Raw genomic sequence first — 17,963 nt, forward strand, 5'->3', positions numbered from 1 at the left:
TGCTGTACATCAGGAGCTCCACCTTGGGAACAAGGAGTTCCTCTCTTGTGGCCACACTCTTTTAGACAACTCAAAAAAGTAACCAACCAGAAGATAGTTATTTGCAATCAGCCTAAGTTTATCATATAGTAGTCCCTACTTTCTTTAAAATTTGTTGATACTTTAGATCCACAGACTACTGCAGACCCTTTTCCTTTTTTCTGCAGTACCATGTATTTCATTGTTCTTTTTTCCTCTAAAACATAAATACGTTTGACCACATCATGCAATTCTATCAGTCCTCTCCAAGTGACAGTGCTGGGCAGGCTGCCCTACTTCAACCCATCTATCTTACCCACCCTACCCTGCTCTCTTATTTCCCCAGTGCTTCTTCTTTGATCCCTTTGGTACACACAGATCCCCTAGTTTCTTCTCTTGCTCTGTTTTTTGCTGTTAGGCACTTAATCATCAAATTTTAAAAAAAAGCTAAGGGTGGACATCAAAGCAATCCGTGCACTACCAAATAAAGCCCAAGGCTCTGGAATTTCATTCTTTCTTTCTCCAGACTCCTCCTGCCAGCTCCATTCCTTCCCTTAAGTCAACAGCCACATACAGACATCTCTGGTACCTACTGGTATCCTTTTCTAATAAAGCATCTCAAAACCATCACTAGCATATTACCAACCATCCTGGTACTGATACAGAAAGCAAGACATAAGGAATTAAGCTCTCCTCTCCCTTGAAAACCAGCAGGAGGAAAAAGGCACATGAAGCAAGGCTTGCTCTAACTACCAGACCAGCAGTGACAAGCCAATGACTCTGTGGCTGAGCCCAGCACCAACTCCAGACAAAAACAACCCACCCCAGGTGCTTTTGATTTCTCTGAATTTATTTGGCATTGGATGCCCAAAAGCTCTGTCCCGCCTGCAATAGGTAAGTTTTTCCCAGTTTTCCTCCTCGCATCCTCCAGTTGAAAAGATCTTCCTTTTCTTTCCCCAAAAGACTTCTGCTTTCCTGCTTAGCTAGAGCTCTCAGCCTTGGCTGTGACACCCTACTTCCATAAGGCTTTATACCAGAAGTGCCCAGATCATGCACTGACCTTCAGGCCAACGTCCTTGCTATCACTATTCCTGGAGACTGTAAAAACATCTACTCCGGAAAGCTGGTTGTTTTCCTGAATGTATTTATAGCATTAAAATCACTCTTCTTTCTTCAGGTTTCTGTCTGCTTTTGTCTCTGTACAGAAATTAAAACCCTGGATATAACCCAAGGAAAAACCACGTCCTGTTCACCAAAGCATACCAGACTGAGGGCAGATACTGAAAATGCTGCCTGGGATTCATCAGACACTACTTCACTGTTTGGAGACAGATCTCCAATTTTTGGTGGTGCCTTCAGGAAAGGAAAAAATGGGGTATGGTTCCCATTTGAGACCTCAGTTTCCCTCCAGCTCCCAATATATTTGGCTTTGCATCAGCCAATTCAGAGAGCAGGAATTCCAAGTGAGACCATGGCAAACTTTATGAACTCCATCACAAAGATGCCCAAAGCATTTTGAGACCCCTCCTCAGGTAAAGCTCAGTTGCATCCTTTCTGTCTAGGTACGGCATGCCATTAAAATTTCCCTGCCACTTGATGCAGCAGAGCACAATTGAGCTCCCAAAGTGCTGTGAAAACCTCACAGCAGTGCAAATATTTCAACATCTGCTTTTATTCTTCAGTAACACCTGCAAAGTCCAAGCAAGGGCAGATCTAACCTGAAATTGGATTGTATTTCAGCTAATCTGAATTTGTCCTTCACTTTTAGAGTCTTTGGATCCCTATGGGAGGGGAACATCCCTAGATGTCTCTCCCCAGGTCAGCTTCCCTGGGAAAAACCTGAATCTGTCTCGGCCAGTTTGTTATAACAAGATGCTGCCTTATAAACAGGTTTGCACGGCCCTGCAGGCACTGGGGGAATGCACAAACCCCCATTTTCCAATGTTGCTCCTGTATTTCTCCCTCCAAGCATTCACCTATAGCCTGATTCCCAAAAAGCCAAATGGTCAAGCACCCATCCTCCACCATTCCCTTCTGCACCCTGACCACAGAGCATCCCTCTGTCCAAGCATCTCTCTGGGAATCCCAAAACCTGGGCCTTTCTCCCAAACTCCTCCCTACAAGCATTCCTCTCTTGAGCATCCTTCCTGCATCTCAGCCTTTTGAGCAGTTCTCACTCCAACTATCCCTCCTGCATACCTCCCTCCAAGACCTCTGCTACATTCCAACCCCAGAACATCCCTCTCAGTATCCCTCCCAAGTACCCCTACCCTTATCCTGAGCATCCCTCCCTCAGAGCATCCCAGTTCCTGAGAACACCAACTCTATCCTGACCGTCAAAGAGCCCTTACTTCCAGCTCCTTCCTGCATCCCAACTGCCAATCATTCTTGCCTCTGAGCATCCCTCCTGCAACACCTTCCACCAGCACCCCTCCTGCACCACTTCCCTTGAGTAGCCTACCTGCATCCCTCACCCAGAGTATCCCTCATTCCATACATCCCTTTCCCTGAATACTGCTCCATCTCTTCCCCTGAGTACCCTTCCTATACCCTTCTCACTGAGTATTCCTCCTGAATCCCTCTCCCAGAGCATTCATCATGCCGAGCACTCCTCCTGTACCTCTTACCCAGAGCACTTCTGCATCTCTCACTCCGAGCATCCCTCCAGGACTCCTTTTCCCAACTACTCCATCTGCACCCCTTCCCCTGAGCACCCCTCCTACACTTTTCACCCCGAATATTCCTCCTGAATCCCTCACCACAAGCACATCTCCCTTACCTCGCACCGGAGTATCCCTCCTGCATCCCTCACTCCGAGCGTTCCTCCTGCATCTCTCACGCCGAGCATCCCTCACGCACCTCTTTCCCCGGCTCCTCCTGCATCCCTTCCCCTGAGCATCCCTCTAACATCCCGAGCCCAGACCTCCGCTACTGCACCACCTCCCCGGCATTCGACCCCCGCCTCCTGCGATCACCCTAACCCCTGACCGCCCGGATCCTGCGCCCCTTTCCCTTCCGCCCGCCCCGCCTTACCTCCGGCCGGGGCCGGGATGCAGCCCGGCCGGCTGCGAGCCGCAGTCCCGGGGCACTACTGGGCAGGGCTGAGGGCGACGGGGAAACTACATCTCCCAGCGGGCCGGGCCGAGCCGTGCCGGGCCGTGCCGGGAGCGCCGCGCCCCCCCGCTTCCTCCGCCTCCCTCCGCCTCTCGGCCAGCGGCGGAGCTCGGCGGCTGGAGGGGGCGCAGGTGGGTCCCCGGTGGGGCTGGGGGGCGTGAGGAGGGCCGGGGGCACCCCCAGCGGAATTCCCCGAGGGGGGAACGGGGGACATAGGCACGGGGAGCAAGCGGGGACCTGCTGCCGGGAGCCGCGCAGCTGGTCCGCTGTGGGATGCGGGAAGGACGGGTGAGCCCCTTCTGAAGGGGAATTTGGGATTATATTTTTTTAGCATTTTAACCTAACGTAGTAGTGTGAGCGCCTGGCTATACAGGGAGGAGCCGTACCTACGATTGTTCGTAACAGGGTCGGGGTTCAGCGTCACTCTGCAAACTTTGCACATTCCCCTGCCCCCTTCCAATGAAATGTCTCCAAAATTTAAGTATTCACAGCGAATCCAAGCCCTGTATGCCCACACCCGGGACACGCAGCTAGCTGGGTCCAGCTGGGCAATTGACGTGATATATTCTCTCCAGAGGGTCTAATTCTGGGTGGTGCCTACCTTGTTAGCGTGATTTCTGAGTGGGTTTTGCTGTGGTGCAGCAACATCCGTGCTGGGAATCGGCCGCTCTCTAATTGCAGGGATGTTCTGGAAGTAATGGTGTCAGTGGGAGATGAGGTGGGAACTGGATTATTGAACCACCCCGTGTGTCCAACAAGCAGGCAGTGGGCTACCACGTGCGCCGTGAAGTTATTCAGAGACAAAATAAAGTGGTCCGTGAAAGAAATAAAGAGTATCTGGAAGATACTCCAGGCATGTCAAGTCATACTTAAATGGGTGCTGGGACAGGACATTGAAAATCAGTGAAAACTTCTGCCAGAACCGGCATTAAATGGGTGTATTGGACTGTACAGAGGGCTACATCAGCTTGGAAGGAAAAGTGATGCTCCCACTGCCCCGAGACCCCAAGCAAGCTCCTTTCTGGCAGGCGGTGGCAGTGCCCTGCTGACCATCCTGCCCACCCAGCAGCCCCTGAGCCCACGGGTGTTGAAGGTCACACCAGGGGAGCGCTGAGTACTGCCAACACTTTGGCTTTTATTCTCCAGGCTTGGCTGTAGCTGCATCCCTGTGGCTCTCCACTCCCTCTCCCCCTCCATCTTGTCAGCCGTTCTCTTTCGGCGGCACTTAATCTTCTCATCGTTCTCCTTCTCCCTGCTGTGCGCTGCTGCTTTTGTTCCTCCACTCTCAGAAGGAATCTGACCTTTGCTTTATTTCACTCCTGGCTTTTACTAACTGGGCACCAGCTTTATTTCCCTACCTCTGCCTCCCTACCCCTACTCTTTATGCGTAAATTCAGCATCTGCAGAGAGCCTACGCGAAGCCTCCTGCATTCAGCCGCATCCCTAAGCACGCAGCCCAGGAGATGCTCAAGGGCGTGGAGGTGCAGGTTTGGAAAGGGATGAACACACACCATCGTACCCACAGCAAAGCAGGGCTGTTACGAAACTCCCGTTCATGCTTTCCCATCCCTTACGCGGCTCACTGGCAGAACAGCGTTTCTGTGCATAACAAAGCAGGGTCAGCAAATTAAATATAAATTAAATATAAATAACTGGCAGATAAGCAGCTGCGCTCCGAAGGTGGATAGTCAGTATGTCTGTCTCCCAGGACTGCAGTCGCCGGCAGATCCATAGCAATCCTGTCGCAAGAAGAGAAAGGAAGGGTGACCCGTCGTTTCCTGCCTCACGCCTGCTGGGAATTTGAGTCCCTTGTCAGAGCTCGTCACCACGTCCCCCGTGCCAGCCTCGGGGTGAGCGGCCTTTCCCCAAACGCCTGCTGGAAATTTCCAGAGGCACCACAGCAGTCCCGAAACAAAAAGCTGCTGTGCCTCCCCGCAGGCGCTTCATTTTGGGATCTATTGCTCCTGGCAGGCACGCCATGCTCTGCTTCACCGACTGAATTTAAACCTCTTACGTGCTGCTCAGTTGGAGGGTTTCATATTAAGTGTCCAAAATCAGGTGGGTCCGTTCTGCAGCAATGAGAAAACATGGTATTTCCTCTCTAAGAGTGCCATAAATAAGCATATAGGGTGCAGAGACGGTATTGTAAATGTTTAACTTTCTATAGTAAAGGATGAGCATCAGGGATAAATGAAGGGGGCCTTGCAATGGATTTTGTCCAAAATTCTTCTTAAAACTCAGCTCTCATGTGCCTACTGTCTGCTGAGAGCTGGGTAAGTGGTCAGTTGAGGTGTGGTTTGTGGGGGGGGGGTTTAAACCCTTAAATACTATTTTTTGTTGTTTCTGCCCACCCCCTTTAGTTGTTATTATTATTATTATTATTACTATTATTATTACTATTACTATTATTACTATTATTTTGTCTTTCATGAGGTGACTTCTAGGCTTCAAACTGCCATGTTTGCAGCCCCCCTAACACAGAAAGGCATAAGCTTGTAGGGTTTGGATTTCCTCCATGCAGTTGTCCCCTGGAGAAGGGACAAGGCACACTCTTCTGCAGGTAGAGTTACAGCAAGTGCCAGGGGCTTGGCTGTGTCCAGGTCTGGAGTTCTCGACTTTATGAGGGTTTGTTTGTTTCCTCAGGGCTCAGGTGTTTTGTAGAAACTGGAATTTTTACCTCAAACCAAAACATGTGTTTCAGTAAGACACAGTGGAGCAAAGTGATACATGCCAGGTGTGGGAAACTGGGGAAAAAACCAAAGGAGAACAAGCTTCACACAGGAAGAAGCATCTTTGCCTGATTATGTGTTCACAGTTAATATTCCCAAATGGAGCAGACTGGAGCCCCATCCTGCCAACAATCATCTTTTGCTGAATCCCATTTAAAGTCTCCAGCAGCCATACAGGTGCCCAGCTTTTTTTTTTTTTTTTTTTCATGCTTCCTTTTGAGCTGAAATCAATCCTTCCCTTCCCAAGGCAGAATTACTTCCTATAAAGCACTGCCTGATCTGTCTCTTGTAACATTTGTCTACTTGATGTGGCTTTCACCAGCTCTCTTGGGCAACACTCAAAAAGCCAGAGTGGTTTTTAGTCTGACTGCTCTTCCTGATGCTTAGCAGAAATGGTCCCTGGCTTGCTTTAATTCTGTTGCCACTTAAGCATCATTTGTTGCATCAGCCTAAATAATTAATTTCTTCTTTTTTTTAAATTTTCTTTTCTTTTTCCTCTGTATATATTTTGTGGTTCATTGTTAGTCCTCAACTATTTCTTACAGCAGCTGCACATATTTCACTGTCCTAAATACAGATTTTTCCAAGTTTTAGTTGTGGAGGGACATTTCACAGGTGAGCTATTGAAGGCTCCATGATAAAATTATCCAGCCATGCAATACTTAAGACATAAGGTTAGGAGGCACTGATACAGGCTACACAGAAAATCTGTGGCTGTCCCATCTCTGGAAGTGTTCAAGGCCAGGTTGCATAGGACTTTGAGCAGCCTCGTCTAGTGAAAGGTGTCCCTGCCCATGAGACGTGGGTTGGAACAAGATAATCTTTAGAGTCCCTTCCCACCCAAGCCATTCTATAATTTTGTGATTCCATGAAATTAAAACCATTAAAACAATGACTTTGTTAATGGCTGTGTAATGCTACATCTTGCAGCAAAAACTCTATTTCTGTAACAGCATATGTTAACTCATATTTCAAGGGATGCTACAATTTTAGTGCTTTTAATACCATGTATAAGGGCTTCAGAGGCCCTAAGCAGCCTGTGGGATGGACTTTGGAAACCTTAACAACTCAACATGATCCTTTTCAACCAAATTACAGATTGCTCTGCTTTGCTGTTCTGTATTTAATTAATCTCATTAATTAAATCCCCTTAATGAAACTGGGATTGGCCACTCATCCATATCTTGGGTATTGCCTCTGAAATCCAGAAGGATTGATTCATTTTCCTTCCCTGACATTTTTAAAGTGAAACATGTGTTGGCAATAAATTTCTTTTCCTGATTGAAATCCTATTTTAAATTGTCTTTATTTATATATTTACATGTATATATAGAGAGAGCTATAGCTATCTTTTGTCAACCATATAAACATATCTATGACTTTAGACTTTCTATTAAACTGCATTCTTTTTACTAAAAAGGATAGATTACAGCTGTATGCCTTTTTCAGTGGTAAAAAAACCCGTAGTAATATTTGTGCCATTTGTTTACATTTTACTTACATTGGCAAATTATGAGTGATGGGGATTTTTCTTTGATTTGATGATTACTGTACACTTGTGGGTTTTTGCCAAGTTGGGTGAAACAGGCAGTCAGTTAAATTATGATACAGAATTTTATTTATTAGCTAATTAAAGGGCTCTTAAATGTGATGAATACAGGAGAGCTTATCCAAAGCTGTTCTACATTCAGAATGATTATGAAACAAAGTGGTATGGTAATGATGATTCTAAATACGTGAAGGCATTGATCAGTGAAAACAGTTAGCTTTTGTCATTTTGCATACTTGCATACTTTCCTGCTGTGTCAACCCCCATCATTCTCCCAGCTTTGAACCAGTTATTTGCTGAACTAAACTCATGGGGGAGAGGGTTATTACAGAAATGTTCTCTATGCAGCTGTTGAGGATGCTCCTAGGAGTAGAACTCAAGTTAAAATTTACAAGCTGTGGTTGGTAGAAACGCTTAGATGCTCAGGCAACAGCTTCGGTTCAGGAGTTTGACTTTTTAATGAAGCTGACCACTGCACTGCTGGTTTCTCTCAATTTACGTCATGTGATAAGATCATGACTTTAAATCAAATGTAGACTTCCCCCTCGCCCCCATGATATTAAAAGAGGTATTTAAAAACTGATTGTTCTTAGAAGCACAAAATAAATCTTGTGTTCTTCAGACAAATTTGCATCTTCAGCTGTCAAATTAGATCTCTAGCTGACCTAATTTGAGTGAATTTTAAATGCTGCTTGGGGAGAAGCTACACAGAATTCTCTGCTTCCAAGAACTGTAACCCAATTTGTACTTCTCCTTGGTGACTGCAGGTTAGAAAATCATACAACCATAAAATGGTTTGGGTTGGAAGGGACCTTAAAGATCATCTTGTTCCAGCCCACCTCCCCCATGGGCAGGGACACCTTCCACTAGATCCGTAGCCTCCCATGTCCAAAATCAGATGTTCTTGGTACCTCCTCTTTGTGAAAATCTCACCAAGTGATTTTCATGCTGCATTCTTGGACAGCCTTTATATTGCATCAGCAAAGCACCCAGGCTTGAAAAACCATGCTAGGGGCTGCAAATGGTGGTTGAATGATTAAAGAGAGAAAACTTACAACGCATTTAATTTCAACTTTTACCAGTTTTTCATAGACAAGTTTTTAGGGAAAAAAACAGCAAAGACTGACTTTCCCCAGCTACTGTCAAGTATGTTGGTTGGTCAATGCATTAAGTCCAGGCTGATGATAAATCTAGTAGACATTCATGCTCATTTGTGCTCACGTTTCTGGCTCCTCTGAGGGTCTCAGACTATCAGATTCATCTTCACACTATGAGGATATAAATCTCTAAGAAATTGGATGAATTAGGCAAAAGAAGACAATTAGGGGTGACAGCTGAGGAATAGTTATCTTCCAGCCTTATCCATGAGCAAGATGTTTGCATCATCAAATGTTTAACATTTAATTTAGTGCAGGGGTAATGGGCAGGTTCAAAATCAGAGCAGGCTGGTGTCCTGGAGAGTGAAATCCAGTCTGTATGGGTCTTTAGAATACACAGTAGCCATAAGCAGAATGGGCTGTCCAGTGCACCTGTCTGAGCAATGCTCAGAGGTGGGGGAGTAGCAGAGCCCACATGCTGAGAGGCTGCCAATCTCTGTGCTACTCTTCCAGCTCCAGAGCTAAGGCTTGGTTAGATTTCTGATGCAGTTGTTGCCAGCAGAGATACAGTCTTCAGCTTCAGAGAGCTTATGTTACTCCCATATTTTGTTGGCAACCTCCCTTTTGGACTGCTGATAAGAAAAAAACAGTTTCAGGTGATTTAAATGTTATCCATTAAGGTTGGGCTATAGCTTCTAACTCAGGCTATCAGTGAGTTGTTGGATCAGAGTAGACCTAGGACGGATGATGAGTTTGAAATGAAGATCTGTATCTTTGGGCTGCATGGTGGTCTTTGGGTTGTGACTCTTGACCACAAACTCTGCCACATGAGGCCTTGTCACAGACACATCAAGGGAAACATCTTGCTCTGTGCCTGGCTAAGGCTGGCAGACAGAGTGAGAAAAAAACTCTCATGGTGTGGATAAGCAAGCTTGGGCTCAAAAATATGAAAGCTTTACCTGTGAAGGAAGAATGGGTTGTTTAGTCTACAGCAGCTTGAAGGGCAGCAGAAGTGGGAAGCAATGAATGTGACTTTTGGAATCACTATCAGTCCTGCTTCTATGGACTGTGTTACTTGTAGGGAGGTATGGGGAAACTTCTGTTTGATGAAATGTGAAAAAAAGTAAAATCCATTTTAGGCTGGTTTTGTGAATGCCTGATTGTTCTTGTAGCAATGCTTTTGCAGACATATTGCAAGCCTTTAGGGGAAAAATGCATGGTAGCCACTCGTGCTACAGAATTAGATCAGTTGAAGCCTCCACATGATCAAGTTTAAACAGCTCTTGAATCTAAATTGGGTTGAAGTCTTCAAGAGTGGGAAGTATGCTGAGACAGTAGCAAGGGGAGTTTAGCACAGGATCAGATTGTTTTTTCTAGAGTATATTTGGCTGAGGTTAGTCACAAGGATGGTCTGTGGCCATTGATGCATGTGGTGTTGCGTTGGCCTACACATGCATCTTTGTCTGCCAGTTTTGTTGGATGCATGGAACTAAGGGATGCAGAGAAAGCACTCTAGATTTAGAGATCTGCATCTTTTCATTATTGTGCAGTGGGATACAGGCTGCGTGCCAAGGGCTAAAGAACAAAGTGGAATGTTAGTCTTAAACAAGTTAAAGACAGGCTCTCCTTTGACTTGTCAATTATCTGCCCTAGTTGGGTGTTTTCCTTAGCAAAATGTGCTGCTGTCTAGAGATGTATTTGTTTTAGAATGCCATTAGCACTATTATCTGGGTTTTAGCAGCCATTTAAGAATTGATATTCCAGCACAGATGACCTTCTCCCTATCTGCATTTTGCTATGACTCCAGAGCTGATAATAGTGGGTAGTGTCTGTGATTATCCCCTTACTAGTTAGGAAAATGCCTGCACTTAAGTTGCATTTTAAGGGAGCTGTTTAGCAGCTTTCTGTTAAATGGCTGTAGTTACTACAGCAAGAGCTACCTGCTGCCTCTGTAAGTAAACACTGGTGAATTTCCTGCTGAACTGTTGATTGATTTAGGTTCAGCAAACAAGGAAAAACAGATTTGCAGGTCCTTAGGTAGCAGGAATGATGGCCCGCCTACCCGAGACAGCTGAGCTGAACTGCAGTGGAGACAGCTGCACAGCTCCTTTCTTTTGCCTTGCTTTTCCCAGCCCTGGCATTGGTGCAGTTCCAACATGTAACAAAGCATGCTGAATAGAAAATACTGAGTTTTCTTCCTAAACTGGCTCACTGTGGGATCAGATGAGTGCCAGAGGTGGCAAAAGGGATGTTATGGTGGAGGGCAAGGTGAGGAGGCCATGCATGCCCCTTCCTAAGTCTTGACTGCACCTTAAAATCGCATCCGTAGTTCATGTCAGCTGATGGCAAAGGCTCTGCATGGATACGACGTCAACTGGAATATGGCCCCAAATAATTAGAAAATGTTTTCTAGGGTAAAGTACATTGGAAGGAGAAAGGCTGGTGGTTTTTTTTAATGAAAGGAACCACAGAATGTCATGTGCTTACAGCAGCAACTGCTGTCTGGCTCCCTGCTATGCTGACTGCACTCAGCCATACGTCAGGGAATTCTGCTGAACTGCTTTGTTACTTTAATCATATCTTAAAACACTATGGAAGATGTTGGGTTGTGTCCAATTCTTGTCCCATCCTTCTTTGCCCCCTTTAAATTCTCTGTGAGGGAAATGAGATCATACAAGCCCAGAACACTACTTTAAAGTCAGCCCTCATTGTAGGTATTGGTGGGAGAGATTTACTTTTAGCATAATTATAAAGTTTTGGAAGACTCATGATTCCTGGCACTAAACTGAATTAAACAAAGTCCTGTTCAAATCTGTTAGAAGAAAAAATATCCTTATGCTTGTTCTCAAGATACAACCTCAAAACATAATTTCTCACTTCTAATTTCTATGGTTAATCCTTGCCATGTGGTTACCCTTATATATTTAGGACTATTTATCTCTGTAGTTTAACCTTTCAAAAAGATTAATGCAACTAAATGTGTGGTGTTGGATTTTTTTTTTTTAATTTTTTTTTTTTTAGAATTAGTCCCAGCACCGTGACTTTTCCATCATGTCAGAACCTATCACGCTCAATGTTGGAGGAAAACTCTATACCACCTCTCTGTCCACTCTGACTAGCTTTCCAGACTCCATGCTGGGGGCCATGTTTAGTGGGAAGATCCCAACCAAGAAGGACAGCCAAGGCAACTGCTTTATTGACAGAGATGGCAAAATCTTCCGCTATATCCTGAACTTTTTACGAACTTCTCACTTGGACCTCCCGGAAGATTTTCAGGAAATGGGCTTACTGCGACGGGAAGTCGATTTTTATCAAATTCAGCCCCTGATTGAGGCCTTGCAGGAGAAGGAGGTAGAGCTTTCTAAAGCAGAGAAAAATGCCATGCTCAACATCACCCTCGATCAGAAGACCCAGACCGTTCACTTCACTGTCCGAGAAGCACCCCAGATTTACAGCCTGTCTTCCTCCAACATGGAAGTGTTCAGTGCTCATATCTTCTCCACATCATGCCTGTTCTTGAAGCTTCTTGGTTCCAAACTCTACTACTGTTTCAATGGAAACCTTTCCTCAATATCCAGTTACCTGCAGGACCCCAACCACTTGACCTTAGATTGGGTTGCGAGTGTGGAAGGCCTTCCTGAAGAGGAGTACACCAGGCAGAACTTGAAGAGACTCTGGGTGGTTCCAGACAATAAGCAAATCAATAGTTTCCAGGTGTTTGTGGAAGAAGTGCTGAAAATAGCCATGAGTGATGGTTTCTGCATAGATTCTGCTCATCCACATACTTCAGATTTCATGAATAATAAGATTATTCGCCTAATTCGGTACAAGTAGGAATGGCTGTTTGTTGTGGTGCCAGCATGGAGATAACACAGGTTAAGTGTTTCCCTTTAAAACACACTTACAGCCTAATTCAGAATCATGCTTATCTGGATTAAGAGTCACTAACAAGGAGATGATTTTCCTTTAATGTACTTACCAATACGACCTTTCAGAATGTGTCTATATTCCAGACAGAAGCAATATTGACTAGCATCCTGAATTAAGGACTGGCACTGTCTCTGCCTCTGCCTCTGACCTGCTGTACAATTCTGGGGAAAATCACTTAACTTCTGTACTCTCTACATTTTCCATTTGGAAAATGGGTGATCCTTAACCTGCATTGCCAGGGGATCCGAGGGTTCAGTAACCATGGTTTGGATGTATCTGGAGAACGGATGCAGTGAAAGGTACCATGGAGCTGCAGTGCAGCAGACAGCCCTAGAAGCACATTTGCCATGTCTTGCTGTATCACCTGTGCAGAGCATTCAGGAAGCTTGTTTGGATCCATGGAGAAGAAGCCTTCCCACATGTACTCAATACAGCTGTAAAGGATGGTGCAAGTTGCAAATGAGTAAGGGATCCCATCTCTTTGCGTTCAACAAAGGATTTCTGTCACCCTGTGAAGCTGACTTGGGTTTTTTCCTGAACCCTGTGAGGAAGCCCCTGCTTTAGTGTGCTTTCAGGGAAGCTGTGATGGAATAATGTGACTGGCAAGGAAGCCATAGAAGAGACAATAGCGTTATTATAAACCAAGATTAAACCTTTACTTTTACATTCCAAAGACATCCAAGACAACTAGTCCTTTTCTTTCTCTTACAATGTTAATATTTATCTGGAGGATGCTGCTGAAACTTTCTAAGGTGAAGACAGATTTTGAGGCTGAGGCTCCCAAATGTCTTCGAGACATTTGAGCCTCTTTTGGGCATAACTCCCTTCAGCAGTACCTGGAATGCATGGGAATACATAGGATGGAATTTCATTTGAAAAGACAACATTCTCACCAGGTTATACCTAACATTTTTCATCGCAAAAGCAGAGGGTCATTTTTCCTACCCTGGTTCACTAAGCCTTTTTTTTTGTTTTTTCTTTTTTTGTTTTTCTTTGTGAAATGGTCAGGTCACTTAAAGAATTTTACCTGCTTGCTTGGCTTCAGTGTCAGCTTGCCAGAGGGAAGGCAGTGGGAAACCAGAGGTCAAACTCTTCCCTACACACCTGGTCTGTGCTGTAATTAAGATCGTAACTCACTAGCTGCATGTTGTCTCTAAATATCATTTGTGCCACGTTCAGGATGGTTCTTTCTCAGTAAATTGTGTTTAAAACTATCTTAACTGTATTTCCCTAACCAGATTGCTGTGAGTGCATGAGAGGCCCTCTGGAACATTTTCAGGTATCTTTCATGGGAGAGAAGGGCAAATGCAATAACTAAGTTTTGCATTTAGTGTTTTAGTGCTTCTAAAGGTTTCTAGCATAGGGCTGCAAAGCTCAGTACTCTGTATGTTCTTGTTTCCTAAAGTAACTACTCTGTTGTTACACTAAGCTGACCTGTGAACAAGCATAAAGAAGCTTTTCTTTTTTTCTTGTAAAAAAAACAGTGTGATCAATATATTTCTACTGTCCCAAGCTGTGACTGCATGAACAACACAAATCAGCATGCTGATGGGTAAAATGCTCATTCTGCAGTTGTTACAAACCACTACCCTTTGTCTGACTTGGTGCTAAACCAGCATATACATGGGACCATGTTGTCAGAAGGCACTGATTGGGCTTGAAGCCCTCAGAACCACTAAACGTGGCAAATTTTGTGTATTTTGAGGATTGTAAACAGGATTTTGTGACCAAATTCCAGTTTGAGTCACCATGTTCCTCTATATTTAGTCTCATTAGGAAGAACTTTTTTTTTTTTTCCATCCCAGTCCTGAATTACAAAGTACAAGTTAGCCAGTCAGCTGGACACTGACAGAGGTGATTGGTGCTGGTAATATGATCTGTTAAAAGAACCCTCTCATCAAATCTGTGACTTGAAACAGATATGCTGTTGCTGAATTTATGATAACAGAGATTTTAGGGATTCTTGACAGTATTTCTTTTTAACCCAGACCCTTGAGAGTAGAGTAGTTAAATGACCTGTAACCGGAGCTTTTGTATGTCATGACTAAAATAATACTCACCGGTAGGAATTTGTTTCCTATCAGCTTGAGTTTATCCAAAGGCAAGAGCAGTGGGCTTAGAACTCATTTGAAATGGTGGAGGGGGAAAGTCTGACCTACACCCTTTAGAGCTGTGGATCAGTACTGCCCCATTCTGTTTCAGTAAAATGAAATATTCCATGGGAGAGTTGAATCATTACTGCATTTTTTTTTTTTGTTGAAAAGCAAGTAAGAGGAGTCTATAAAATGAGAGAACTGGACTCAGATCTTCATCTTCACCTGGAGTGCTTTAACCCATCAGTATGTTATGCAAAATATGAACACATTTATTTGTGTTCATGCAGCCAAGTCAGTAAAAGGTACAGCTGGCCCCAGATCTCTGTCATTTATTAATAGACAGTGAGATGCAAAGTATCTCTCTTTTATATATGTATATAGATGCAAAATTTCCAACCAGTATAAAGACATGAGTGAAGCCATGCTTTGGGAGGAACAGCAAAACTTGAGGTACCTCAAACTTGCTAAGCACAATAAATATGTAAAAAAAAGTATGAGGTACTATTTATACTGGAAATGGGCGGTAAGTGAATCACTTGTGATTGCAGTCAAACATATGTTCTACAAATGCAGCTGCTATTTCAGACTCTACACTAAGCTTAATTTATAGCTGCTCCCAAATTCTGCAGTCTGTGAGTTACGATATAATGACTGTTTATAGGAATGTTCTCTCTCCAGAGCATTTGTTTGCATTTTATCTGAATAGCTGTTTTTTGTTTACCTTCTTTTTCTGAGCCCTGGAGGTGTAACTTGCTCTTGTTTACCAGTCAACAGCACTGAAAATGATTCTTCTCAAGAGTTTTCCTGAATTAAAGAGAAGCAAATGTGCACAAATCCTAAGTACAGCACAACCCCATCACTAGTCATGGAAAGCATTTGGCATTTATTAGCAATACCATCTAAAAATTATTTCACTGTTCAGTGGAATATTCACTTTCAGAGCAAACTTTTTTTTTTTTCCTGGAAAGGATCTAGTGACATTTTCTTCCCTTAAAGTTTTGTGTCTGTTTTCTTTTACATCTTGTTGCATAACTCCTGATTCTGCCATATGCCCATCTCCCTCAATACCTTAGTGTACAAAATGAGGCCAAGCCCTGCAATTTATTTTTTTTAATGGCCTCTTTTCTATTTTTCTTTTTTTTTCCCTAAATGACCACTGAATAGGATGTTCAGTAGTGTTTGAGGAGAAAAGTACGAGAGTTAGGGCAGATTTTAGCTGTAGTCCAGTGGCATTCTCAGATCTGAACATGTGCATAGCACAGTGGTGTTTCTCACGTGGCAAAAAGACTATTACAATACATCTTAATGGGACTCCAGAAAGAATCACTCATGGATTTCTTTACATGTTTTTAGGCTTGATATCTCTTAAATATCTAACAATGTCCAGTTACAATGATGAGACTGAAACTGTACATAAATAGTAAGAGATACTTGGTTTATACAGCTGTTAAAGGCTGGGAGGAGTTGATGGGAGGAGTGTTTGTTTCGGCAGGCAGTGGTAAAGAAATAAAAGATTTACAATAAAGTTGTAAAAAGTTAGATCTGAAAGAATCACATTAACAAGAAAACCAGGATTTAGAAGTGAGAGAATAAAAATATATTGATGTGTTCAGGAAAAAAAAACAACAAAAACAGCAAGATAACAATGGAGACAAAGATTTTGCTACAAGAGTCTGTGGTTAGAATGATTCATTGGTCCTTTCCAGTTTTAATCTCCTATTATGCACTTTAAATATGGGTCATGCCGAGACTTATGATAGCAGCTTCTCAGGAGCAAGCAGCTTTGCTTCAATTTGCATGTGCTTGAAATCACCAAACGTTGGAACTGCTGTACTTAGAACTTTATCACTGGGTTGTTGAGTATAAATTGCTGCTTAAGTTCACTGGAAGCAAATATCTCCAGTCAATCAGATTTATTCCCAGGAATAAAAGGCAAGGTGGAAGCGGAGGTGGAGTCCATATATAAGGTTGGTGGAAGTGATAAATACTGCCTTCAGCCATAGACGGTGGAAAACAAGTCCAGGATCTTCTGATACTTTACAGATTAATAGAGAAGTAATGAAGAAGACTCCTCTGGGCAGTTTTATTTTCACTTCATCCTGCAGAACTTGGTGCCACTGCTCAGAATTTCAATGTATTTTGAAACATTTAACTTCCATTCTGCACCCACATGCTGATGGACACAAACATGCAGGGCACAAGCAGTGCTAATATGCGGCCCTCCCAGTAACAGTCCCATATGTGAATTAATATGGGCAATCACAGATAGTCTGTGCAAGAAAGGCTGATTGTGTATAAAGATCCAGATCAAGCTCACAGGTTCACTTGGGAATAACACAATGAATATTTTCCCTGTGAATTCAGGAAAAAAAAAAAGGAGCTATAGGGGAAGGCTATATCTAATAATTTCTTTTCTCCTCATCCTCTTGGCATTACCCTCAGTGTTTTCTTACTCCAAATCCTAATTGAAGGATTTTCCCATTGATCAGAATTTGAACTAGAGGCCGTGCTTTTGAATCAATAGTGTTTGAAAAGATGGTCTTTATTGCTTACCACCTTCACAGAGGGCCTGCCTGTAGGGCTGTCTCATTTAAAAATCTGATTGCATTCCTCTGCTTGTAACTCTTTCTGTGAACTGTTACTAATATGTATTTTAGAAAGTAGTAAATAAAATTTGAGTGAAGCAGGAAGTGCTCTCCCTGACATATTTATTGAGAAACAAAGCATGAGTGATGCTTGCTGCACCTCTAGCTTTCTCTTTCTCTAGCCATTGCCTCCTTGTAATGCTTACCTCGACCTCAGTGGCTGGGGATTGCAAGCTCCCGAGGAATTAGTGCAGTTGTAGAAAACTTGGATGAACGAGCCTTTGTAAATAGTCAAAACCATTTAAAACGCATTAGCTCATTTATGTTTCAAATATTTATAAAGAGAGATTCGTTTTTCCAACGAGAAGCCTTCTTAAACCCTGATGCTTTACTGCTGTTAGACTTGTCTCTAGTTCCTGAGCTTGAGCAAACCATAATACATGGCTGCTGTACAGGAAAATAAAAATTGAACATGTTAACTGTATGATTCCATGCAGCTCCTATAAGGTACGATAGATAGATAGATAGATAGATAGATAGATAGATAGATAGATAGATAGATAGATAGATAGATAGATAGATATTTGCTGTAAGGAAGCTAAAAAGGCATCAGCCTTGAATGCATCCACCCTCCAGGCTGAGACGAATATATTTTAAAAAATTGAGCCTGTTCCTCCAAGAGCACTTAGTACCTGGAAGCTGACTTGGGCACCAGCAAAACAGGTTGGAGATGGCACCTCCCTGGAGCAGAGCTAAGCTGGTGTACTTTAAAGCAGCTTCTGGCCAGGGGAGGTTGGGTGGCCTCACAGCACCAACCAACTCCTCGTTTCCCCCCTCACTCCCAG

General features: G+C 43.6%; 2 protein-coding genes across 9 annotated transcripts in view; one reads left to right on the forward strand and one right to left on the reverse strand.

Annotated features, from left to right (window-relative positions):
• The window catches only part of USP35 (ubiquitin specific peptidase 35), a 26,899-nt gene extending 22,975 nt beyond the window's left edge, over nucleotides 1–3,924 (reverse strand). The window contains exon 1 of one of the 4 annotated variants that reach the window (XM_015636076.2): nucleotides 3,734–3,924. Coding sequence is in view for 1 of the 4 variants with exons in the window: in XM_015636050.2 (XP_015491536.1) it covers nucleotides 2,798–2,866 (69 nt within the window). In the remaining 3 variants the exon portion in view is untranslated. Of the gene's footprint in view, nucleotides 1–2,797; nucleotides 2,893–3,051; nucleotides 3,135–3,518 lie in introns of those variants that run through there. The other 3 variants (XM_033516501.1, XM_015636069.2, XM_015636050.2) reach the window with 3 other exon arrangements.
• KCTD21 (potassium channel tetramerization domain containing 21) lies at nucleotides 3,187–17,223 on the forward strand. Of its 5 annotated transcripts, XM_015636119.2 has the most exons (4): nucleotides 4,187–4,982; nucleotides 5,104–5,190; nucleotides 5,776–6,038; nucleotides 11,529–17,223. In XM_015636119.2, the coding sequence occupies exon 4, from the start codon at nucleotides 11,559–11,561 to the stop codon at nucleotides 12,339–12,341; it is 783 nt and encodes a 260-aa protein (XP_015491605.1). In that variant the 5' UTR covers nucleotides 4,187–4,982; nucleotides 5,104–5,190; nucleotides 5,776–6,038; nucleotides 11,529–11,558; the 3' UTR covers nucleotides 12,342–17,223. The 5 variants fall into 5 exon arrangements, with proteins under 5 accessions (XP_015491619.1, XP_015491605.1, XP_015491597.1 ...); XM_015636111.2 differs by having other exon boundaries at nucleotides 4,187–5,190; nucleotides 5,948–6,038; XM_015636133.2 differs by lacking the exons at nucleotides 4,187–4,982; nucleotides 5,104–5,190; nucleotides 5,776–6,038 and adding an exon at nucleotides 3,187–3,263.
• Nucleotides 17,224–17,963: the final 740 nt, after the last annotated feature.

Source organism: Parus major, chromosome 1 (assembly GCF_001522545.3).
Source record: "Parus major isolate Abel chromosome 1, Parus_major1.1, whole genome shotgun sequence".
Lineage (NCBI taxonomy): Eukaryota > Metazoa > Chordata > Aves > Passeriformes > Paridae > Parus > Parus major.

Bases quoted from the DNA above. Each gene is read 5' to 3' on its own strand.
- KCTD21 (XM_015636133.2), top strand. From the start codon at position 11,559: ATGTCAGAACCTATCACGCTCAATGTTGGAGGAAAACTCTATACCACC.